At 41.7% G+C, this 25,829-nt stretch overlaps 1 protein-coding gene across 5 annotated transcripts in view; it reads left to right on the top strand.

The window, feature by feature from the left end:
• The window catches only part of LOC311144135 (myosin light chain kinase, smooth muscle-like), a 107,440-nt gene that overhangs the window by 19,040 nt on the left and 62,571 nt on the right, over positions 1–25,829 (top strand). For 4 of the 5 annotated variants that reach the window (XM_084180122.1, XM_084180124.1, XM_084180125.1 and 1 more), the window contains exons 2-3: positions 16,442–16,600; positions 19,442–19,598. In XM_084180122.1, coding sequence (XP_084036248.1) covers positions 19,446–19,598 — 153 coding nt within the window. In that variant the 5' untranslated portion in view covers positions 16,442–16,600; positions 19,442–19,445. The remainder of the gene's footprint in view (positions 1–16,441; positions 16,601–19,441; positions 19,599–25,829) is intronic. The other variant, XM_084180123.1, reaches the window with a different exon arrangement.

The raw sequence follows: 25,829 nt of genomic DNA on the forward strand, positions 1-25,829 counted from the left end.
TTGTAGTGAGCAAATTTGACTATAGATTATTGACATTGTGCCTTTCTGATTAGGAAGAGGGGTGAGAAATGTGTCGAACTGTGTTCCACTAGAAAGGTTGGGGAATCCTGGATCTATGCTGCGGATGTAACTCCGGACTTGTAAGAATCTAAAAAAATGATGTCTGGGGAGACCAAATTTAGCTGATAGTTGTTGAAACGTACTAAATGTATTGTTAGTATACAGATCTCTGAATCTTTTAATACCGAGATTAGACCATGTTGAGAAAGCACCATCAATCATAGATGGGGGAAAAGCTGGGTTTGAGGCTACCGGAGCCAAGGAAGAGGTTGTTTGAAACCCAAAGTGGCGCCTAAATTGATTCCAGATCTTCAATGTTGTTTTGACACATGTATTGTTGGTGAAGGAGGAGTAAGGGCCTGTAATAGAGGAGTGAGCGAGGGAAGACAGTGATGCCGGTGTAGACGAGGCAGCCTCCATCTCCAGCCAAGTTGGGGGTGGGAATATTACTCTGCTCTGCAACCAGTACTGAATGATCCTAAGGTTAGCGGCCCAATAATAGAATCTGAAATCTGGTAGAGCTAGACCGCCGTCTGGTTTGGGCCTCTGCAAGAGCTGTTTTCGCATCCTAGGAGGCTTTTTGTCCCATATAAAGGGTAGAATTAGGCCGTCGATCTTTTTGAAAAATGTATTGGGTAGAAATATTGGAAGGCACTGATAGAGGTATAAGAATTTAGGGAGAGTATTCATTTTAATAGAGTTAATTCTAGCAACTAAGGAGAGGTGTAGCAAAGACCACCGTTCCAAATCGTCCTTAGTACGGGTTAAGAGAGGAGCAAAGTTGGCTTGAAAAAGGTTTTCAAACCTAATTGTGACATGTACCCCGAGATAAATAAAACTGCTGTGTGCTATTTTAAATGGCAAGTTATGTAAAGGGGATTTTTTTGCAGCCATGTTAAGTGGCATCAATTCACTTTTACTGAGATTTAGTTTATACCCTGATATGTGACCGAAGGATGCGAAAGTGGCAAGGGCAGCAGGGACAGAGACAGAAAGATTGGATGTGTATATTAATAAATCATCTGCATATAAAGACAGTTTGTGTTCGTGCCCGTATCTGACTATGCCTTTGATGAGGGGGTTGGAGCGAAGTGCTATTGCAAGTGGCTCTATGGCGAGGGCAAACAGTAAGGGACTTAAAGGGCAACCCTGACGTGTCGATCTTTGCAGAGGGAAGCGATCTGATTGAGTGTTATTAGTCCTGACAGAGGCTTGGGGGGATGAGTACAGAAGTTTTATCCAGGTCATGAATTTGGAGCCAAAGCCAAATTTATTTAGAGTGTAAAAAAGGTATTTCCATTCCACCCGATCAAACGCTTTCTCCGCGTCCAGGGATATAATGGCTTCAGAGGTATTGTTGACAGAAGGATTGTATATAATATTAAATCATCTTCGGAGATTGAAGAATGAGTGTCTATTTTTTATAAATCCTGTTTGATCCGGAGAGATAATTGATGGGAGGACTGTTTCTAGCCGCGTTGCCAGAATTTTGGCTAGAATTTTATAGTCCACATTTAGCAGGCTAATTGGACGGTATGATGCACAGTCAAGAGGGTCTTTGTTTTTTTTAAGAATAACACAAATGGTTGCTTGAGTGAGAGTATGTGGGAGAGCACCATTTACAAATGCATCATTGTACATTTCAATTAGAATAGGGGCTATTTTGGTGATAAGCTTTTTATAAAACTCTGTCGGGTAGCCATCAGGCCCTGGGCTTCTCCCAGATTGAAGGGATTTGACAGCGTTAGACAGTTCTTCAACAGTGATCGGCTGCTCTAATTTTTTTACCAAATCCCGGCCGACCGAAGGCACAGATAGTGAGTGGAAGAAATTATCCAATTCCAGTGTATCCGCTTTACTTTCAGAGGTATATAGAGACTGGTAAAATCTCTTGAACTCCTCATTGATCCCCCCAGGATCTAATGATATCCCAGATGATGTACGAATTTTTGTAATCTGAGATGATGATGATTGTTGACGTAACTTGTGAGCTAATAATTTACTGGCTTTCTCTCCTTGTTCATAGTAAGTGCTCCTAGACTTGACAAGCATTTCAGTAACCTGGTCTGTTAATAGTGTGTCAAATTCTGCTTGCAGAGTTAAACGTTCCTTATAAATATCCGGGGATGGTGAAACGGCATAAATGTCATCTAATTGGGCAATACAGCGTGTTAGCATAGATAACCTATTCCTTTTCAATTTGTTCTCATGTGCGGTGTAGGAGATAATTTCACCTCTGATATAAGCTTTCAAAGTTTCCCAGAGAGTAGACGCAGAGATGTTTGGGGTTCTATTTGTAATCATGAAAAAGTCGATTTGACTCAAAACAAAATTGACAAAGTGTTCATTACTGAGCAGTTGGGTTTTTAGTCGCCAAGGCGGTCGCTGATTGTCAACATTTTGAAAAGCTACTTCCATAGTAACAGGGGCGTGGTCAGATACAACAATTGGGTTATATGAACATGAAGTTATGGAGTGGAGGAGCCGGTCATCAACAAGGAAGTAGTCTATGCGCGTAAAAGTGTGGTGAACCGATGAGAAAAAAGAGTATGCTTTCCCAGCTGGATTAACCATTCTCCAAGGATCTGAGACTGCGAATTCAGACATAAAGGTTCGAACAACTCTAGCTGAGGTTGATAGGGTGGTAGGTTTAGTGGAGGATCGATCCAATTGTGGGTCTAACCAACAGTTAAAGTCACCTCCTAAAATCAACATATGGGTGGACATATCTGGGAGTGTAGAGAAAACCGATTTGAAAAAATCACCATTGTCCCAATTAGGAGCATAGATATTAACAAGAAGAACCTTTGTATTGAGCAGCCTACCACTGACAATTATATATCTACCATGGGGATCTGCGATCACCTTAGAACATGTAAAAGGTACCGATCTGTGAAGTAAAATAGCCACCCCTCTCGCCTTACTCTGAAATGAGGAATGGAACACCTGACCCACCCATCTGCACCTAAGACTTGAGTGTTGTGATACCTTCAGATGAGTTTCTTGGAGAAAGATGATGTGAGCTTTCAAATGATGAAGATGGTGTAGCACCTTACTACGTTTAACTGGGTTATTTATGCCCCTGCAGTTCCAAGTAAGAAAATTAAAGCCATTCCCTCCAGCAGTATGGGCTACACTAGGCTGAGTCATATCTTAAGAGAGAGAGAGGATGTGTAAAGGACAAGGTACAATGTAAACTGAAGATCTTAGTTGAACCTAAAAGCGCAAATGTAAAAAACAAAGACAAACGAAGAGGCACAAAAAACATATACAAACTATATACATGAACAAACCCTTCCCTCACACCCGCCCTTGCCGAAGCATCTCCCCAAATGAGATGCAAGCAAAACCCTAAATACGAAGAAAGTTTAGAGCTAAGCATGATAACTCTTACTCTGTGCTACCTAAGATTAGTGACCATTTAACTAGAGTAAGCCAAACATGAATAGAATGGTCCCCAATAGAGTCTAAGGAAAACTATCCTCGATTAAGAGAGGTTTAACCTCGACGCAGATGGTAAATGATCAGACTGAAACAGCCATGCAGACCCCCAGATATTGGCATTAGAGGCGGCAAACCTGGGCTGGAAATAAAGAGATAAAGAAGAGAATGACATTCATATGTCGATGAACCCAGCAGAGATGGCTTCGTTAGTCACCCATTCGGCCTGCTAACTAGCCTGCTAGGAAAACCAGCTAGCCAACCATTTGTTACAAACCATGCGGTACAACAGCCGCTTTCACGTTCTTGTTGATGAAATCTGCCGCTATAGCCGGGTCCTCGAATCTGTGCATGGAACCGTCCGGTAAAGTCAGTCTCAAAACCGCAGGGTAGATGAGGCCGAACTTCACGCCCGGGCAGGTGTGTAGTTGGCGTTTCACAGCTCCAAAGCTAGCCCGCCTCTTAGCCACAGCTGTTGTGTAGTCCGCAAATATCGAGACTCTTTTACCCTTATGTAGAAGAGGGGATGCTTCTCCCGATCTTCTCAGTATGTCGTTGCGGACGTGAAAGAAATGCACCCTGATGACAAATGGTCGTGGGGGTTCTCCATCCCTGGGTCGGCTACGCAGAGTGCGGTGAGCCCGGTCTAGCAATGGCTTCTCCTCTAGCCCGAGCAGCTCCTGAAGTAGCTGGGCCATGTACTCCGTGGGTCTTGGGCCCTCCACTCCCTCCGGTATTCCCAGTAGACGAATGTTGTTCCTCCGCATTCTACTTTCCATATCTTCGCATCTATTATCGAGGAATGCCACCCTAGTTGTCAATGAGCCGACGCTAGCCTCTAGCTCGCTAATGCGAGTGCCGTGGTCTGTAGCCCCTCGCTCCAAATCCGATAAAGTCACCCCATGTGCGTCGAGCTTATTCTGTATACTCTCGATAGATTTTTTAAGCTCGTCTTTGATCGTTGATATCTCTGACCTGAGGTTGGTAGAGAGACAGTCAATTTTTCCGAAAATGTCGGCTTTGAGGGTGCCTATCACGGATTGTAGCATCTCCACAGTCAGTGTTTCCGTGGGGCCGGCATTGGTAGCGTTCGGTGGCGGGGGTGAGTCGGGAGAAGTTGCAGGCTTGTTGCGGCTGCTCTTGCAGACTCTGTTTTTGGTCGGGTTGATGTCATTACGAATTTACATTTATTAAACTTGAACTGAGTTGTTTATGGGTCTCTTCAGACGCCTGGGCAAACAGAAATGTATGCAGTTTTGCAAAGTTAAATATATAAATTTGGTCACTAACTCAGGAGCGATAGGGAGACGCGTGCTACATCCTTGGCTTCCAACAGCGCCCTCCATCAATAAAATAATTTAAACAACAGAGGATTGAGTTCTCAAATTGAGCGGTTTATTAACAAGAACTCACAGGCTACTGTTTGGCCGTAGCCTACACCAAAAAAATCAGTAAACCACAACCAGTAACCACAACTCTCTGTCAGGATGTGAAAAGAGACTATAGCGAACTATAGCAATTTAAACCTGCGGTGCCTTTGAGTTCCAAGTGAAACATAAACACTGCAGTAGATGAACAGAAAATCATGTAGTGTACTTTATTTAGCTTTTGGGTGAGGGCAATGTTCCCGCTAAACTGCGCGCATGCTCGACCTCGCACTTCCTCCAGGAAGTGGAAGAAATGCCTTGTAGAAGAAATGCCGTGCTGCGCAAGAGATTGAACTTCACTGTGTTCGGCCCATTAGTTTGCACTATATAGATCAACGTTTTTTCTGTGGTCGAATAAACATTATACAGTGGGGGGAAAAAGTATTTAGTCAGCCACCAATTGTGCAAGTTCTCCCACTTAAAAAGATGAGAGAGGCCTGTAATTTTCATCATAGGTACACGTCAACTATGACAGACAAATCTAGAAAAAAAAATCCAGAAAATCACATTGTAGGATTTTTAATGAATTTATTTGCAAATTATGGTGGAAAATAAGTATTTGGTCACCTACAAACAAGCAAGATTTCTGGCTCTCACAGACCTGTAACTTCTTCTTTAAGAGGCTCCTCTGTCCTCCACTCGTTACCTGTATTAATGGCACCTGTTTGAACTTGTTATCAGTATAAAAGACACCTGTCCACAACCTCAAACAGTCACACTCCAAACTCCACTATGGCCAAGACCAAAGAGCTGTCAAAGGACACCAGAAACAAAATTGTAGACCTGCACCAGGCTGGGAAGACTGAATCTGCAATAGGTAAGCAGCTTGGTTTGAAGAAATCAACTGTGGGAGCAATTATTAGGAAATGGAAGACATACAAGACCACTGATAATCTCCCTCGATCTGGGGCTCCACGCAAGATCTCACCCCGTGGGGTCAAAATGATCACAAGAACGGTGAGCAAAAATCCCAGAACCACACGGGGGGACCTAGTGAATGACCTGCAGAGAGCTGGGACCAAAGTAACAAAGCCTACCATCAGTAACACACTACGCCGCCAGGGACTCAAATCCTGCAGTGCCAGACGTGTCCCCCTGCTTAAGCCAGTACATGTCCAGACCCGTCTGAAGTTTGCTAGAGTGCATTTGGATGATCCAGAAGAGGATTGGGAGAATGTCATATGGTCAGATGAAACCAAAATAGAACTTTTTGGTAAAAACTCAACTCGTCGTGTTTGGAGGACAAAGAATGCTGAGTTGCATCCAAAGAACACCATACCTACTGTGAAGCATGGGGGTGGAAACATCATGCTTTGGGGCTGTTTTTCTGCAAAGGGACCAGGACGACTGATCCGTGTAAAGGAAAGAATGAATGGGGCCATGTATCGTGAGATTTTGAGTGACCTCAAATCTTCCATCAGCAAGGGCATTGAAGATGAAACGTGGCTGGGTCTTTCAGCATGACAATGATCCCAAACACACCGCCCGGGCAACGAAGGAGTGGCTTCGTAAGAAGCATTTCAAGGTCCTGGAGTGGTCTAGCCAGTCTCCAGATCTCAACCCCATAGAAAATCTTTGGAGGGAGTTGAAAGTCCGTGTTGCCCAGCGACAGCCCCCAAACATCACTGCTCTAGAGGAGATCTGCATGGAGGAATGGGCCAAAATACCAGCAACAGTGTGTGAAAACCTTGTGAAGACTTACAGAAAAAGTTTGACCTGTGTCATTGCCAACAAAGGGTATATAACAAAGTATTGAGAAACTTTAGTTATTGACCAAATACTTATTTTCCACCATAATTTGCAAATAAATTCATTAAAAATCCTACAATGTGATTTTCTGGATTTTCTTTCTCATTTTGTCTGTCATAGTTGACGTGTACCTATGATGAAAATTACAGGCCTCTCTCATCTTTTTAAGTGGGAGAACTTGCACAATTGGTGGCTGACTAAATACTTTTTTCCCCCACTGTATCAGCCCCTTTTCAATGCAACAAACCAAAACAAATCTAACTTTGCAAGACTGAGTCTGTGATTTTGTTGAATGCAGAGCCAGAGCGCAACGGAGTAGAATTCTATTGGCAGGGTAGCCCACGAGCTGTCTTTCAATCACCCGCAAGTAAATACGCTTTTCAGATCGTGTCCACATTTGTTGATTAGCAAGTTATTAGCCAAGTTATAGATAAGTATAGGTCAGCAATGGGGAGTTGCTGCTTCCTACAAAAGCACAAAACGTGTAGGATACATTTCAAGGTGTGTTTTGAAAAGCCAGTCAGGTAAAAAGCTTATGTCTTAATTAAAGGGACATTGTTATATTTTGAGAGGCTTGAATATGCAAATAAGCCAATAGGCGGAGGGGTAGCCTACATTGTCTAATTCTCTGTATGGCAATAAAAGTAAATTGTATTTTGTAAAGTGGTTTCTTGTATCATACAATACAATACAATTTACAGTCAACTATTTGGCCCATGGTGTTACAGACCAAGTAAAAAATTATTAATTAATGTCAAGCCCTTCATAATGTAAAATAGTTTTTAAAAGTCTCATGCAATGTAGGCCTGCATTGAACACCACATATAGGCTACTGTAGGCTATATCATAGAAATCAAAAGCTATTTCCATGTGAAAATGTTATGGGATTTGCTCCATTGGTTTTGTTGGTAGGCCTACATTATGCTCAAATAGCCTATTGGCTACTGTCTAAAACTATAAGGGTACAGCCTCAGTGTTCACTGTAAACGCACGCCGGAAGTTGCACGAAATTCTCACAATGTTCAAGTTTCTGCTCACAAGACCTAAAATGTGTTCAGTGCCCCAAAAAATTAGAGGGAGCATTGGGTGAGGGTCTCATCACATTTGATTGAAGTGTCTAATGAAAGTCGTGCTGGTCTTGCCCCTTCTGAAGCGTTCTAAAACCATATATATAATCGGATTGATTTAGTTTTAAAAGGAATTTGATTTCCATTGCCAGCATGGAAGTCAACAATGACCATTTATAGATTAATAATAATGAAAACAATTTCTATTCTATTCTTGGAATTTTAGATTTGGTTGTCTTATTAATGAGCTTGATCCATAATCAGTTGGACATGAGCAGTGCCATAAGTAATGAAATGCAGATGATTGAACTGAAGTCCATACATTTACATTTACATTTTAGTCATTTAGCAGACGCTCTTATCCAGAGCGACTTACAGTCCAGTTAGTAACACTGTAATAGTAATCCTCTCTCACCAGCTGTGCTCTGGCAGTTGGCTACTTTGATGGCACCCAGAATCTAAAGACTGCCTTGAATAGGAGCAGAAAGTCTTAAGTCAGCACTTTTCCTTGTCCAGAGACTGACAACAGGGGGACATTGGAGATGGCTAGTGTTGCAGTAGCTCATGTAATGTAGCTAGAGAAGGACGCTTTTGGACTGTTCTACTGATGTTCCGTGGTGGAATATGTCATAAATTCCGGTAATGTTCCCAGGTTTTCCAGAAATCCCAGTTGGAAGATTCCTGAAATCAGGAGGGAATAAGCAGGAAATCCGGTATCCTCCAACCAGGATTTCTGGAAAACATGGGGATTTTGGAAAGTTATTCGAATTTTGAATGCCTAGTAATAACTTCATTATTATAGTTTGATATGACAAATGTTTCAACTACAGTCACATTTGGCGTATGGAACTGTTATGGGGCATTGGTTAGGCCTACAGCTACAAAACTGACGACAGCACCCCAGCATCATTGTGTGGTTAAGCAATGACCTGGTAATATGTGTGTGTCCCAAATGGCACCTTATTCCCTATATAGTGCACTTCTTTTGGCCAGAGCCAAAAAGGGAATAGGGTGTCAATTGTCCACTTAAGGTAGTTGGTGAGTACAGTATATTTTTCATCATGTTTTGAAGTCCTACCGTACATGTTGCATCAAAGGTAGTGCACTACATAGGGAATAGGGTGCCATTTGGGACGTACAGTATGTTGAGAGGAGGGTTACAGGGTTGTTACTAGCCTTATCACAGTCCTGTCAGTGTCCTCTGAGCTTCCTGCTGCTATTTCCAAACAGTAGCATTGTCTCTGTACACCATGGACCCGTTATCTATCACTTACTCTTCCCAGCTGTCACGTGTGTCACGTTTACCAAAAGCCCCAACAAGTTTGATTCTACTGTGGATAAGATTAGACAGAGTGTTCACACACGTCAAGCAGTTTGGCCCAATCATTCTCCTTTCATTGTTTCCTTTATACACTGAACAAAAATATAAACGTAACATGTAAAGTGTTGGTTTCATGAGCTGAAATAAAAGATCCCAGAAATGTTCCATATGCACAAAAAGCTTATTTCTCTCAAATTTTGCGCACACGTTTTTTTACACCCCTGTTAGTGAGCATTTCTCCTTTGCCTTGATAATCCATCCACCTGACAGGTGTGGCATATCAATAAGCTGATTAAACAGCATGATCATTACACAAGTGCACCTTGTGCTGGGGACAATAAAAGGTCACTCAAATGTGTACTTTTGTCACACAAAACAATGTCACAGATGTCTCAAGTTTTGAGGGAGCGTGCAATTGGCATGCTGACTGCAGGAATGTCCACCAGAGCTGTTGCCAGAGAATTGAATGTTCATTTCTCTACCATTAGCCGCCTCCAACCTCGTTTTAGAGAATTTGGCAGTTAGTCCAACCGGTCTCACAACTGCAGACCAAATGTATGGCGTGGTGTGGGCGAGCGATTTGCTGAGGCAAATGGTGGTCACACCAGATACTGACTGGTTTTCTGATCCACGCCCCTACCTTTTTTTAAAGGTATCTGTGACCAACAGATGCATATCTATATTCCCAGTCATGTGAAATCCATAGATTAGGGCCTAATGTATTTATTTCAATTGACTGATTTCCTTATATGAACTGTAATTCAGTAAAATCTTTGAAATTGTTGCATGTTGTATTTATATTTTGTTCAGTATATTTACCTGCAGGCCCCTGTTTTATATCATCCTGGTGAGTCATGGACTGTGTCCCAAATGGCAACCTATTCCCTATATAGTGCACTACTTTTGGCCAGAGCCAAAAGGGGAATAGGGTGTCAATTGTCCACTTAAGGTAGTTGGTGAGTATATTTTTCATCATGTTTTGTAGTCCTACCGTACATGTTGCGTAGTATCCATTGATAGCAGAAATGTCCCATTCCCTACACACACTTACGTGTTGCTTTTGATATTGTTACATTTCCTCTATGGGTCTGGCCTTGAGTTCCTCCATGTCCTGTTGAGCAGTTGAATGTTCAATGTGAAAAGAACTTCACCACATAATGAGAAACACTTTGTGCAACACATAAAGTGATCTCCAGCCAATCTTGTCTATTAAAATAATAGCTCTTTAACTGGTAATTGGTTTCATTAACAGGTCCCAATAATTTGTTTCACTGGTTATTTGACTGAGGTACAGTAACTTATTGTTTGGACAGCTATTCGTCGATAGTGGCCAAATACAGTAACTTCAACTGTGGGAATCCAGGTGTTTGATCAGGCCACAGGTTTCGTCTGAAATGGCACGCTATTTCCTTATAAACTGAGTGTACAAAACATTAAGAACACCTGCTTTTCCATGAGACTGACCAGGTGAATCCAAGTGAAAGCTATGATCCCTTATTGATGTCACTTGTTAAATCCAGTTCAATCAGTGTAGATGAATGAGGAGGAGGCAGGTTAAAGAAGGATTTTTAAGCCTTAAGACAATTGAGTCATGGATTGTGTATGTGTGCCATTCAGAGGGTGAATGCGCAAGACAACTCTGGTCAAAAGTAGTGCACTACATAGGGAATAGGGTATAATTTGGGACACCTACCTTATGTGCTGTGTATTTGTGTTATCATGTGTGCTGTGGGTAATCTCACTCTAATAGTGCTGAGCGATGAGTGCTTTTTAATGTTGGTTCTGTTTCGGTTAGATTATTGAAAAATAATCACTGTTTTCGATTTTGGTTGAAATGTTTATTTTACATTAAATGCACTATGAATTAGGAGGGTTGAATGCTGTAACAACACAGAATAAAATAATTAATAAATGTCCCATGATGGTACTGACTGTGAAGGAAGGAACTGCTCTCTGTCCCTCTCGATCCCGCGTCTTTTGTCTCTTCTCTCCCTCTCTGTGTCTGCCCCACACAGACCGGACAAGTAGGCGCGCAATGGATTATGGTCATTGTAGTTAATTATCACGTTTTCTGCACTAAACTAGGTAGAATATTGGGCTGTTGGAAACTACAAATCCCTGCTACATCGCACAGTTCGGGCTTGATTTTATTTATTTCTAGAGAAACTGCGCATTGAGCTCACAGAAAAAATTGGAACTAAATTAAATTCAAATAATTGAACCGATGTCGGTCAATTACAGTGGGGAAAAAAAGTATTTAGTCAGCCACCAATTGTGCAAGTTCTCCCACTTAAAAAGATGAGAGAGGCCTGTAATTTTCATCATAGGTACACGTCAACTATGACAGACAAAATGAGAAAAAAAAATCAAGAAAATCACATTGTAGAATTTTTAATGAATTTATTTGCAAATTATGGTGGAAAATAAGTATTTGGTCAATAACAAAAGTTTCTCAATACTTTATTATATACCCTTTGTTGGCAATGACACAGGTCAAACGTTTTCTGTAAGTCTTCACAAGGTTTTCACACACTGTTGCTGGTATTTTGGCCCATTCCTCCATGCAGATCTCCTCTAGAGCAGTGATGTTTTGGGGCTGTCGCTGGGCAACATGGACTTTCAACTCCCTCCAAAGATTTTCTATGGGGTTGAGATCTGGAGATTGGCTAGGCCACTCCAGGACCTTGAAATGCTTCTTACGAAGGCACTCCTTCGTTGCCCGGGCGGTGTGTTTGGGATCATTGTCATGCTGAAAGACCCAGCCACGTTTCATCTTCAATGCCCTTGCTGATGGAAGGAGGTTTTCACTCAAAATCTCACGATACATGGCCCCATTCATTCTTTCCTTTACACGGATCAGTCGTCCTGGTCCCTTTGCAGAAAAATAGCCCCAAAGCATGATGTTTCCACCCCCATGCTTCACAGTAGGCATGGTGTTCTTTGGATGCAACTCAGCATTCTTTGTCCTCCAAACACAACGAGTTGAGTTTTTACCAAAAAGTTATATTTTGGTTTCATCTGACCATATGACATTCTCCCAATCCTCTTCTGGATCATCCAAATGCACTCTAGCAAACTTCAGACGGGCCTGGACATGTACTGGCTTAAGCAGGGGGACACGTCTGGCACTGCAGGATTTGTGTCCCTGGCGGCGTAGTGTGTTACTGATGGTAGGCTTTGTTACTTTGGTCCCAGCTCTCTGCAGGTCATTCACTAGGTCCCCCCGTGTGGTTCTGGGATTTTTGCTCACCGTTCTTGTGATAATTTTGACCCCACGGGGTGAGATCTTGCGTGGAGCCCCAGATCGAGGGAGATTATCAGTGGTCTTGTATGTCTTCCATTTCCTAATAATTGCTCCCACAGTTGATTTCTTCAAACCAAGCTGCTTACCTATTGCAGATTCAGTCTTCCCAGCCTGGTGCAGGTCTACAATTTTGTTTCTGGTGTCCTTTGACAGCTCTTTGGTCTTGGCCATAGTGGAGTTTGGAGTGTGACTGTTTGAAGTTGTGGACAGGTGTCTTTTATACTGATAACAAGTTCAAACAGGTGCCATTAATACAGGTAACGAGTGGAGGACAGAGGAGCCTCTTAAAGAATAAGTTACAGGTCTGTGAGAGCCAGAAATCTTGCTTGTTTGTAGGTGACCAAATACTTATTTTCCACCATAATTTGCAAATAAATTCATTAAAAATCCTACAATGTGATTTTCTGGATTTCTTTTTCTCAATTTGTCTGTCATAGTTGACGTGTACCTATGATGAAAATTACAGGCCTCTCTCATCTTTTTAAGTGGGAGAACTTGCACAATTGGTGGCTGACTAAATACTTTTCCCCCCCCACTGTAGTTGTTAAAAAAACAGCACTACACCCTAATGGCCTCCGGTGAAGGTGAATGACCCTATGGCCATGTAAACGTCTGAGGTGTTTGCTTATTGCGAACACCGGTGCAAAAGCCCCAAACTGTCAGAGAAAGAGTACATCTCTCCCAGCCAGGTGTTCCAGATATGCATCTCAGTGACTTAACCCTTAGATGTTGGGATCATTGATATTGGAGTACTGTGGATAGAACCAATATTCCTGTGGGTTAGCACTAGCAGCGACACCTTTTAGTGGTGTTTCTATCAGCTATTGCAAGCATTTTTACTTGCCTTGCTGAACTATATTCCATGTTTTATTTGTATTGATATTGGTTTTAAAAGGGTATGAACCTTCCTTACATTGACCATGTCAAATGTGAGGTATGAAGCACATCTGACTCAGGGCCATGCAAAACATCATTGGTCAAATAAACTGTGGAGCTCTGAATATACATTCTGCAATGTGTCAACTGATAAAGCACCAACGTCCCTATCTTGATGTTCCAAGAAAGGATTAATGAAACACAGGTCTGGCTGTGGCTTTGCTGATAGTAACCCAATGTTATTTATTTTATATTAGGGAAGAAAAATGTCATCCTGGTAATGGATTACAAAGGTTACGTTCCAATTGGCACCCTATTCCCTATATAGTGCACTACTTTTGACCAGAGCCAATAGGGCAATGGTCAGAAGTAGTGCACTATGTAGGGAGTAGGGTGCCATTTGGAAGGTGGACAGAATAATAATGCATTCAGAAAAACAACAGTTCTGCAGTTACCCACTGGGCACACACTGGTAGAATCAACGTTGTTTCCACGTCATTTCAATGAAATTATGTTGAACCAACGTGGAATAGACATTGAATTGACGTCTGTGGCCAACTTTTTTGAAAAATGTGTGTATAGAATGTCTTGATGGTTTATACAGCAAAGGGACTTTCACGCTTGTGGTTATTATAGGCCTTGCACATCCTGTCAATTAAGTGTTTTCTCAAACAGGAACCAGTTTATGTTAATGCCAGTGGCTGCTGGGAAGTCACTACAAGCAACACAACTGTTTTCATTCTCAAGTCCTCACCAAGCACATGTTTAGATTCCACCTGAGGTTATGCTCTCCAATTTTGTCTACATCAGATTTTCCATTTGATTTGGAACTGAAGAGAAGCTAATGAATAAAATACACTATTTAACTTTTAATCAAGACCATGTGTTCTTCTTTGATAGACTTGTTTAATATGATGATGTGTTAGTTGAACAAAGACTCTGAAAGTAAGCCATAATTTGACAGGCTATACAGTAACATAGTATAGACCCTAGAGGACCACAATGGAAATGGAGGGCCACAATGGAAATGGAGGGCCACAATGGAAATGGAGGGCCACAATGGAAATGGAGGGCCACAATGGAAATAGAGAACGACAATGGAAATGGAGGGCCACAATGGAAATGGAGGGCCACAATGGAAATGGAGGACCACAATGGAAATAGAGGACCACAATGGAAATAGAGGACCACAATGGAAATAGAGGACCTTATATACACTACCAGTCAAAGGTTTGGACACACCTACTCATTCAAGGGTTTTTGTTTATTTTTTACTATTTTTTACATTGTAGAATAACAGTGAAGACATCAAAACTATGATATAACACATATGGAATCATGTAGTAACCAAAAACATGTTAAACAAATCAAAATATATTTTATATTCTTCAAATAGCCACCCTTTGCCTTGATGACAGCTTTGCACACTCTTGGCATTCGCTCAACCAGCTTCACCTGGAATGCTTTTTCAACAGTCTTGAAGGAGTTCCCACATATGCTGAGCACTTGTTGGCTGCTTTTCCTTCACTCTGCGGTCCGACTCATCCCAAACCATCTCAATTCGGTTGAGGTCGGGGGACTGTGGAGGCCAGGTCATCTGATGCAGCACTCCATCACTCTCCTTCTTGGTAAAATAGCCCAAACCAGATGGGATGGTGTATCGCTGCAGAATGCTGTGGTAGCCATGCTGGTTAAGTGTGCCTTGAATTCTAAATAAATCACAGACCGTGTCACAAGCAAAGCACCCCCACACCATAACACCTCCTCCTCCATGCTTTATGGTGGGAACTACACATGCAGAGATCATCCGTTCACCCACACCGCGTCTCACAAAGACACGGCGGTTGGAACCAAAAATCTCAAATTTGGACCCAAGACCAAAGGACACATTTCCACCAGTCTGATGTCCATTGCTCGTGTTTCTTGGCCCAAGCAGGTCTCTTCTTATTATTGGTGTCCTTTTAGTAGTGGTTTCTTTGCAGCAATTCGACCATGAAGGCCTGTGTGATGCGTACTGAGTATACGAAGAGGCAGGACGCAGACGCAGGAATTAACAAGGTCAAGGTTTACTTAACAATGAGCAAGATAAATAACAAAGATAGAGTAAACGACACGAAGCTAAACAATCACACACAACATCATCCAGAACAGTCCAGGGCTAAATAGGGGTGGTGATGAGATGATGAGGTGCAGATGCGCTGGAGGTGATCAGGGTGCGTTGGGTTTCCATTCCGGTGTAGTCGAGGTGGTGCGCTCAGACCAGTGGCTCAGTAGACAGGCGAATCAGAGCGCCGGAGGGGAGCAACGGGAGGAGACGTGACAGCCTGATTCACACAGCCCCCTCTGAACAGTTGATGTTGAGATGTGTCTGTGACTTGAACTCTGTGAAGCATTTATTTTAGCTGCAATTTCTGAGGCTGGTAACTCTAATGAACTTATCCTCTGCAGCAGAGGTAACTCTGGGTCCTCATGAGAGACAGTTTCATCATAGCGCTTGATGGTGTTTGCGACTACACTTGAAGAAACTTTCAAAATTCTTGAATTGTTCCGTATTAACTTACCTTCATGTCTTAAAGTAATGATGGACTGTCATTTCTCTTTGCTTATTTGAGCTGTTCTTGCTTTAATATGGACTTGGTATTTTACCAAATAGGGCTATATTCTGTATACCCCCTACCTTGTCACAACACAACTGATTGGCTCAAACACATTAAGAAGGAAAGAAATTCCACAAATTAACTTTTAACAAGGTACACCTGTTAATTGAAATGCATTCCAGGTGACTACCTCGTGAAGCTGGTTGAGAGAATGCCAAGAGTGTGCAAAGCTGTCATCAAGGCAAGGGGTGGCTATTTGAAGAATCTCAAATATAAAATATATTTTGATTTTGTTTAACACTTTTCTGGTTACTACATGATTCCATATGTGTTATTTCATAGTTTTGATGTCTTCACTATTATTCTACAATGTAAAGAAAATAAAGAAAACCCTTGAATGAGTAGGTGTGTCCAAACTTTTGACTGGTACTGTAAATCAGCCTTCTTTGGGCTTTTAAATTCAATCAATCAAAAAAACAATTAACCAATCAATCTGTCCATGTAAAGATGTGCAGCTCTGTTTGTCCTAACAGCTGTACTGTACCTACTGTACCTTAATGTGTTCCTACCTTATACACTCATTTTCTCCATGCAAACAGGAGAAAAAAGGAATAAGGACGCACACAAACCCCGCCGCAGGACAGGCAGTGTTGGAAACGCCACCGAGTAAGCATCAGGCTTCCTGACCACTGAACAGTAGCAGGTCTTGGTCCTCCACTGCGCCTCCTGCTGCGAAGGCAGACCAACACAGGAATACAGTGAGTCGGCGGTTCTCTCTGATTTTAATGTTTCCCTTTCTCTTTCTGTTGTGCATGCTTTTTTGATTACTGAATGTTTATTGTATGTTTTATTAACTGTTTTATAGTGTTGACATGAAAGTGAGAATGCAACACAGTGTATGGTGAAGTCATCATGACGTCAGCTAATGTCTGTCCACTGCAGGGCAAATATCATGCAGTATCATCATATCATATGTGTCACTGCTGGGCAGAGAATCCATTCTAATTCTTACATTGCCGACATGGTAATGCAACATTATCTGATCCACTGTGAGACTTGACTTTGAAGTCTTTAATTATTTACAGATACAGGTGAATAGATTATAATGTGTTAGTAAATGTTGTAGCTAGACCGCATTGACTTTGGGGCCCTCCATGCTTCTTTCATTAGATCATTTCATATATAATATGACTAACAGGTGTGCTCTGAGCTCAAGCTAAATCCTTCATCTTCATCCTTAATGGTGTGATGCTTTTGTTTGAGGGCAGAGCATGTCAGTCTCATAGCTGCACTGTTTTGAATGTGTCATATGCTATTACCGGTCTCATGCCACATCTGTGAGGTAATAACCCAATGGCAAAGGTTTTATTATGGCAGCCTATTCCTTCGAGTGCACTATTTTTGACCAAAATCACACTGCAGAGCCACTCAGTAACCCTGATCTGACACCTGTCTCACAACACCGAAAGAGCAAGAGGGCTTGACGCCACATCAATTAAACCGCTGTTTTGACATTATTAATCCCATGTGATGTTGTGTGGCATTGTGTAGAGGTGGGATATGAATTGTGTTAAAATAAAGGCTAAACTCAAATTATTAATTTTTTACGCTTGAAAACCACTGCCATTAAACCATACGGTACAATAGTATTTTTTTAAGCGCATCAATTAAATGGAATGTGGCTTGAGATTTCACCGCTTGCTAAAAGGTGTGACTGACTCCCTTTTCACAATGGAACAGTTAGTTACTCAAATACCTTTGCTTTTCCTACCCTGTGCCCCTCTCACGTTCATTCTCAGGGGGCTCCGGCTGCAGCTTCATATGGCTTGCAGACTGCAGACTGAGGGCCCTGTGTTTAAACCAGAATTAGACATCTAATGTCTCAAAACAGCCACGATACATTTCACTTCTACTTGTCCCTCCTTGGTGGTCCCAACTCCTCTATTGAGACAGTACTGATTATAACACATTCCACAGATGGGATACGCAATGACCAGGGCATATGTCCAACTGACCGTATGTTTGTATGTACAGTATGTGGGTGTTATGCTTATTTAGCTATTCTAATGTATTAGATTAGATTCACAGGGATAAATGTTGGCCAGCTAGTGTGAGAAAGAGCACATACTGTGATCCAGTGAACTTTGAGTAGTCAAATATTGTGGTTGTATCATACAGGGAGCATTTTTGTTACTACTTTTGCTTGGTCGCTTATTTGACTGTTGATATATGGTGGAGGCTGAAAAGGTGTCTGAGAATGCAGTTTCTGTGAACGCCTCAAGGGAGGTATTTCCCCCCAAAACATCAGGAAAGGGAAGTTGCAGTTATTTTCTAATATTTCCTTAACTACTTCTACAGCTAAGTTACGGCTTGCCAGAGCTAAGCAAGGGCGTAATAAGAATAACAAGCTCAAAACTGTTAAAGTAATGACTGTGAATCAATGGATGACCATTTCTTTTATCTGTCGTTATTATGGTTGACACGGATTTGGCAAGAGACCAGATGGTTGATGGATTGGATTCAAGAGATGGTACAGTTGAAGTCGGAAGTTTACATACACTTAAGTTGGAGTCATTAAAACTCGTTTTTCATTTTGGCAAGTAAGTTAGGACATCTACTTTGTGCATGACACAAGTAATTTTTCCAACAATTGTTTACAGACAGATTATTTCACTTATAATTCAATGTATCACAATTCCAGTGGGTCAGAAGTTTACATACACTAAGTTGACTGTGCCTTTAAACAGCTTGGAAAATTCCAGATAATGATGTCATGGCTTTAGAAGCTTCTGATAGGCTAATTGTGTGGATATATTTAAGTAACATGTCAAGACATCAGTCAGGAAGTTCAAGCTTGGTCGCAAATGGGTCTTCCAAATGGACAATGACCCCAAGCATACTTCCAAAATTGTGGCAAAATGGCTTAAGGACAACAAAGTCAAGGTATTGGAGTGGCCATCACAAAGCCCTGACCTCAATCCTATAGAAAATATGTGGGCAGAATTGAAAAAGTGTGTGCAAGCAACGAGGCCTACAAACCTGACTCAGTTACACCAGCTCTGTCAGGAGGAATGGGCCAAAATTCACCCAACTTATTGTGGGAAGCTTGTGGAAGGCTACCTGAAACGTTTGACCCACGTTAAACAATTTAAAGGCAATGCTACCAAATACTAATTGAGTGTATGTAAACTTCTGCCCCAATGGGAATGTGATGAAAGAAATAAAAGCTGAAAGAAATAATTCTCTCTACTATTATTCTGACATTTCACATTCTTAAAATAAAGTGGTGATCCTAACTGACCTAAGACAGGGAATTTTTACTAGAATTAAATGTCAGGAATTGTGAAAAACTGATTTTAAATGTATTTAGCTAAGGTGTATGTAAACTTCTGACTTCAACTGTATATAGCGACAGGAATCACTTCAAATAGAATTAAGATCTTATCCCCAAATGGCACCTTATTCCCTGTACAGTCTTCTATGGGAGCTGGTCAAAATGACTGCACTACATAGGGAATAGGGTGCCATTTGGGACGCAGACTATAAAAGTGAAGTGCATTATCAAAACAATTTACAAAAAGTAATTATATCCTGTACAGAAATATGGGGGATGTGCAGCTTGTGACAACAACACAGATCTCCAAGACCAGCCTGACACTAGGCCGAGGTTCCCCAAGTCAGGAGCCTCCAGCCTTCACTCTCCCACCCCGCAATGCACGGGTCAGTCCGGGGGGGACAGCGCGGCTGGATGGGAAGGTATGGATCTCTCTCTCTCCTTCCGTCTCTCAAAATCCCCTTCTTTCCTCCTGACTTTGTACTGATTATATCTGTTTCTTTTCAACCCGCCCCAGCGTGTGTGAGTTCTGCATGTTGCATAATTTTCATTGTGTTTGGAGTGGAGGTGCTGAAGCGGACTTGTTGCCCTTGGGTCAAGGCCTGATGTTGACTCCCACCGCCTGTTAGCAGACAGAGGCTGTGCCAAGACTCCTTACTGTGCTGTTAACTGAGCACTCCTTGGCATCCCTCTCTGGGCATCACTGGGTTTAGGGGTTGATTTGGGATTGAGCATCAGTCTCCAGTTATCAGCTGACTCAATGTGGTCATTGAAGAGCAAGCAGGCTTTGTACAACAACAAAAAAAGAGTCTGAGAATGCTTTTCCCAACATGTAATTGAGGCTGACAGACAGTACTGTCAGGTCATTACATTTACATTACATTTTAGTCATTTAGCAGACACTTGATTTATCCCAATGGTCCTTTTGGAGAACACTGCTTAAATTTCCCATTTCAATCTGATTCAAGCATGGTTAATTGTTATCCTAACAAAGGAAGAAAACTCTTCCCATTTTTTAAAAAAAGTTTACAAACCGATAAATCTTAGGCTATACTTTTAAGAAGGCACTTAAAAAATTGGGAGGAAGTTATAGAGGTAGATTAAAGGTCTATCATGGGTGAAATGCTAGTCAAGAAGAGTAATATAATATATGCCATTTAGCAGATCCAAAGTTACTTACAGTCATGAATGCCTACATTTTTGTATGGGTGGCCCCAGTGAGAATCGAACCCATACACTACCTGCTGAGCCAGACAGGACCACATAATGCATTTATAAAGAACACTTTATTATTTTCATAACTATACCTCGAGAGTGTGGGTCTTTTGTTGTCTATTCTTTATTTGTTATCCCAAAACATGCATGATTTACACCGTCCACTGCACATGTCAACATCCCAGTCGAGCTACACCAACTCTCCAGTGGACTTGCTCCATGTTTGGAAACGTTCCATGTCGCCTTATGATGTTTTGACATCCCCCAGAGGATCGCCTCTGCTGCTCATATGCCCTAGTCTCAGTTCTTGTAAAGTCTCCCCACTGCTTTCCATGTTAAATGGATAGTTCACCCAAATTACAAAATGACATGTTGGTTTCCTTACCATGTAACCAGGCTATGGACAAGGTAATCCATGCTTTGGTTTTGTTTATCTGGCCACTGTCTCCAGATGCTAACATTTTATAACATTTTGTAGTTTGGGTGGACTATCGCTTTAACAACATGAAGGCAGTGTTATGGAAATGCATTGAGTGGGCTCTCTCTCTTAGATTGGAAAGGATATGTGATTAACAAGACTGTAGTGTTACAGAAAGCAGGCTCCTGTCACTTTGTGTTCACCTCCACTCGACCCATCCACCTGGTTTTCATTTGGCTTCTCTGTCTCTGATTTCGTTTGGTCGGAATGTTAAACCGTGTATTTTTCCATATATAGACACACCCTATGTTTGAATAAAAACAACTATATGTAGGCTACTGAGCTTGTCTGATGCTTTAAGCACTGAAATAAAAATGAAGACTCACAAATTACTAAAGAGGGAGCCAGAGATCAACATAGTCTAACCAGAAGGAAAAAACCTGTTCTGACCCGACCCCCCTCCTCCCGCTGCTGCTGGCCTATGCAGATTCTGCCATTAAGCTCCTGAAGTTGCCGGTAATAGGCTACACCAGCGGTCGGCAACCTTTTCCATTGGAGTGCTAAGTTATCGTACCATTTCTACTGCGTGCCAGTTATGATTTTCATATGCACATTTTCATGGAACAGTTTCATTTCATTTATAATAAAGTCTTCATATCTCAAAATCAATGTCAAGTGGTTAATAAAAATGATATCTAAATGAAATGATACAAATCTAAAAGTAACTTCTATTGCCATTTCCAATATGTAAAAATAACCTACATGAAGCCAACGAATAAAAACATTGCAGCCCGCAGGTAGAAAATATCCTGATAAAAATAAATATCCTATAAATCACATTGGCCTGTCTGCAAAGAACTTGAAACATTGTATCAATTATTAACTTTCTAGCAAAATTGCAGCATTGTATAAAATATTCTGGGCCATCAGAGTTTCCTGCGCCAGTGAGCTGCTGACAGACCGACACAGCTGTAGGATATTTGCGCAAGGGATAAGATGTAATCAGGTAGGCCTATTTAATGACGTTTCCACCAGATCAGAGCATAAAATATTTCTCCCCTTTCATGCTGAGTGGTTATCGAAAGAGAGAACTGGAAAGATTTTTCAAATAGGCTACATTGAGGAACTGTTGTCATTCTCAATTGATGTAAAAACAGACTTTTGTTTACTTGCTGTATGAGGCGAAGAAAAAATTACTTTGTGAAGCTCCACAGTGATGGTGAGTTAAGACAATCGGAAATAGGATCAGATCCCCAAATGGGCACATTTATAGGCCTACATTTGCGCACAGGCCTGGTAGCCTAGGCCTACTTCTATGCGTAATCAGGTGTGTGTCCTTACTCAAGATTGACAGGAGCGCTCCAAACAAAAGACAATTAATAAATTGACAACTCGTAAATTAAATTAAATAAACCAAAACTTTTTTCTCACAAGTGTAGCCTAGGTTGTGCGCTCTGCAAACAACGTGTCCACTCCTACAATGACAATGGTAAGACTGTAATAATAATAGTAATATATTGAATGCATTAACAGAAATTACCGTAACAAAACAAACATTGTTGATGATAAATTATGGTAATTAACGGTAAATGTACCACTGGTGAGACTGGTGTGCCATCCCCGTGTGCCATCCCCGCAATGGATTAGTCCACTCAGACATGTGTGAATCAGACAGGTGTCTCCTGTGCCATAATTTTTGTATATATATTTGCCACTACTCAACAACAACAAATCTTGGTCGACCAACAGCCTATCGACCAAACAATCGACCAGTCGACTAAATGGGGTCAGCCCTAATCCAAACTACCTGTTTCTTTTTTGTTTAAAAAGGTTGGACCTAAACCAACCAGTGCTCTCGACTAAGATGCAATGGGAATGTAAAAATCTCCCCTATCTTCAACTTTATCCGGCTTCTCTAACTTACCATCTTTGCATATGTGTAGCCGTCAATGAGCTTCCACATTCCGTCGAATTTTGCCTCTAATGTCTCATGGTTCTCTGATTACTCTCGCTGCCCGCAAACCCTTGTGGTCTGCTCCTAAAACACAGCGGGTAAGGCAGAGGAAATTGAAATATAAATGCCGCTGCAGAACCTGCCACTGCTGTCTGGAGCCAGGGCTGGAGCCAGGGAAGCTGCAGGAGCATAAAGCTGAATGCCTGGGACTGCTGAGTGAGTTAGAGAGGAGAACTGGACTGGCTTTGTGTCCAGTGACTGTACCTCAGACGCTCTGTCAGAATCCATTTAGCTGTGGTCACAGATGCTTAACACCACAGAGCACCACATGTTCACTGAGTCCAGGTTAACAGTGGCCAAAATGGCTGCCTGCCCTGAGTTAGCCTGGCCTCTACAACAACACTAGGACCAGGCTGATGGCCATAGCAGTGGTGTCATGCTTTGAGTATTTGATGAAAAAAACTAAAGCCACTGCTGGTTCCTGATTGTTAGATAAATATACTACCTTGTTTAGCTTTATATACAGACTTGTTACATACAGTGGGGAAAAAAAGTATTTAGTCAGCCACCAATTGTGCAAGTTGGCCCATTCCTCCATGCAGATCTCCTCTAGAGCAGTGATGTTTTGGGGCTGTCGCTGGGCAACACGGACTTTCAACTCCCGCCAAAGATTTTCTATGGGGTTGAGATCTGGAGACTGGCTAGGCCACTCCAGGACCTTGAAATGCTTCTTACGAAGCCACTCCTTCATTGCCCGGGCGGTGTGTTTGGGATCATTGTCATGCTGAAAGACCCAGCCACGTTTCATCTTCAATGCCCTTGCTGATGGAAGGAGGTTTTCACTCAAAATCTCACGATACATGGCCCCATTCATTCTTTCCTTTACACGGATCAGTCGTCCTGGTCCCTTTGCAGAAAAACAGCCCCAAAGCATGATATTTCCAGCCCCATGCTTCACAGTAGGTATGGTGTTCTTTGGATGCAACTCAGCATTCTTTGTCCTCCAAACACGACGAGTTGAGATTTACCAAAAAGTTCTATTTTGGTTTCATCTGACCATATGACATTCTCCCAATCCTCTTCTGGATCATCCAAATGCACTCTAGCAAACTTCAGACGGGTCTGGACATGTACTGGCTTAAGCAGGGGGACACGTCTGGCACTGCAGGATTTGAGTCCCTGGCGGCGTAGTGTGTTACTGATGGTAGGCTTTGTTACTTTGGTCCCAGCTCTCTGCAGGTAATTCACTAGGTCCCCCCCCGTGTGGTTCTGGGATTTTTGCTCACCGTTCTTGTGATCATTTTGACCCCACGGGGTGAGATCTTGCGTGGAGTCCCAGATCGAGGGAGATTATCAGTGGTCTTGTATGTCTTCCATTTCCTAATAATTGCTCCCACAGTTGATTTCTTCAAACCAAGCTGCTTACCTATTGCAGATTCAGTCTTCCCAGCCTGGTGCAGGTCTACAATTTTGTTTCTGGTGTCCTTTGACAGCTCTTTGGTCTTAGCCATAGTGGAGTTTGGAGTGTGACTGTTTGAGGTTGTGGACAGGTGTCTTTTATACTGATAACAAGTTCAAACAGGTGCCATTAATACAGGTAACGAGTGGAGGACAGAGGAGCCTCTTAAAGAAGAAGTTACAGGTCTGTGAGAGCCAGAAATCTTGCTTGTTTGTAGGTGACCAAATACTTATTTTCCACCATAATTTGCAAATAAATTCATAAAAAATCCTACAATGTGATTTTCTGGAGAAAAAAAATCTCAATTTGTCTGTCATAGTTGACGTGTACCTATGATGAAAATTACAGGCCTCTCATCTTTTTAAGTGGGAGAACTTGCACAATTGGTGGCTGACTAAATACTTTTTTTCCCCACTGTACATAGTTGCTAACATGTGTGCACCACCACTGCTACCTGTAATGCTCCACATGTCTAGGTCGCTCACACAGGAAACTAATCGCTCCTCCATGCGTCACCCTAATCTATGGGTTTATTTTCATTTGTCTAGAATGTATTTAAGATCTTAACAGATTCCAGTTGTATTGGATGAAATGTGAATAGGGACAAATCAAAAGGATCCTAGTTATGGTTGCAAAAGTCTGGTAACTTCCCCCAAATTCCCAGGTTTTCCAGAAATCCTGGTTGGAGTATTCCAGATTTCCTGCTTATTTCTTTCGGATTCCTGGAATCTTCCAACTGGGATTTCTGGAAAACCAGGGAATTTTGAAAAAAAAATTGAAGAAAAAATAAAAAGTAATGTAAGTCGATAAGAGCGTCTGCTAAATGACTAAAATGTTAATGTATATTTTGGGAAAGTTGCCCTAGATCCAAGTAAGTCTCACCCTCATAATTCCCATGCTAAAGGATACACAGTTATGACTGCTGTCGTGACAGTCCCCTGACATAATGTATGGAAGCGCGTCATTGAATTCCTCTGAAAATATTGAGATGGCCTGAAAATAGCTGCGTCGAGCAATTCTGGTCATTGACAGCAATACCTTTTTTCTGAGTTTTCTTATATTTCTCAGATATAGGATGGACACCTCAATCTTGTTTCTTATGATTAATTATTTTACTGTATATTTTGCCATTTATTCATGTGCTATTCAATGCGTTTCTATGGGCTATAGGAGTAAAGGCCAAATTCAATTTTTCGGCCCAAAAAATATATATATGTATTTTGTTATACCTACAGGGGTCCTAAAATTGTAAATCAAATGGCTAAATGATACATTTTATGACCATTTTAAAACAATTCCATACGTTAGTTTAGTAGATATTGCGATTTAAGGACTTAGGCCTACATGGGTTAAGTCTGGAGCTGTTTCCTGTGAGTATAGAACTAACTGTTGCATTTGAAGGGGCTCCAGTTTGGGGAAACTATTCTTGTAGAACCCCATTATAGCACTCTTGTCTGAGATACTGATAATATACTGTAGGTTCATACACAGAGATCCTACTATGTAATTCTATGGGTTCATATAGGTTGATGTTGGGTATAGTCACCCACTGTGATATTGAAACTACTTTAATTAAGTACAGCTAACTTGAATATCGTTAATAAAGC

The sequence above is a fragment of the Coregonus lavaretus genome, assembly GCF_964263955.1.
Source record: "Coregonus lavaretus genome assembly, chromosome: 16".
Taxonomy (NCBI): domain Eukaryota; kingdom Metazoa; phylum Chordata; class Actinopteri; order Salmoniformes; family Salmonidae; genus Coregonus; species Coregonus lavaretus.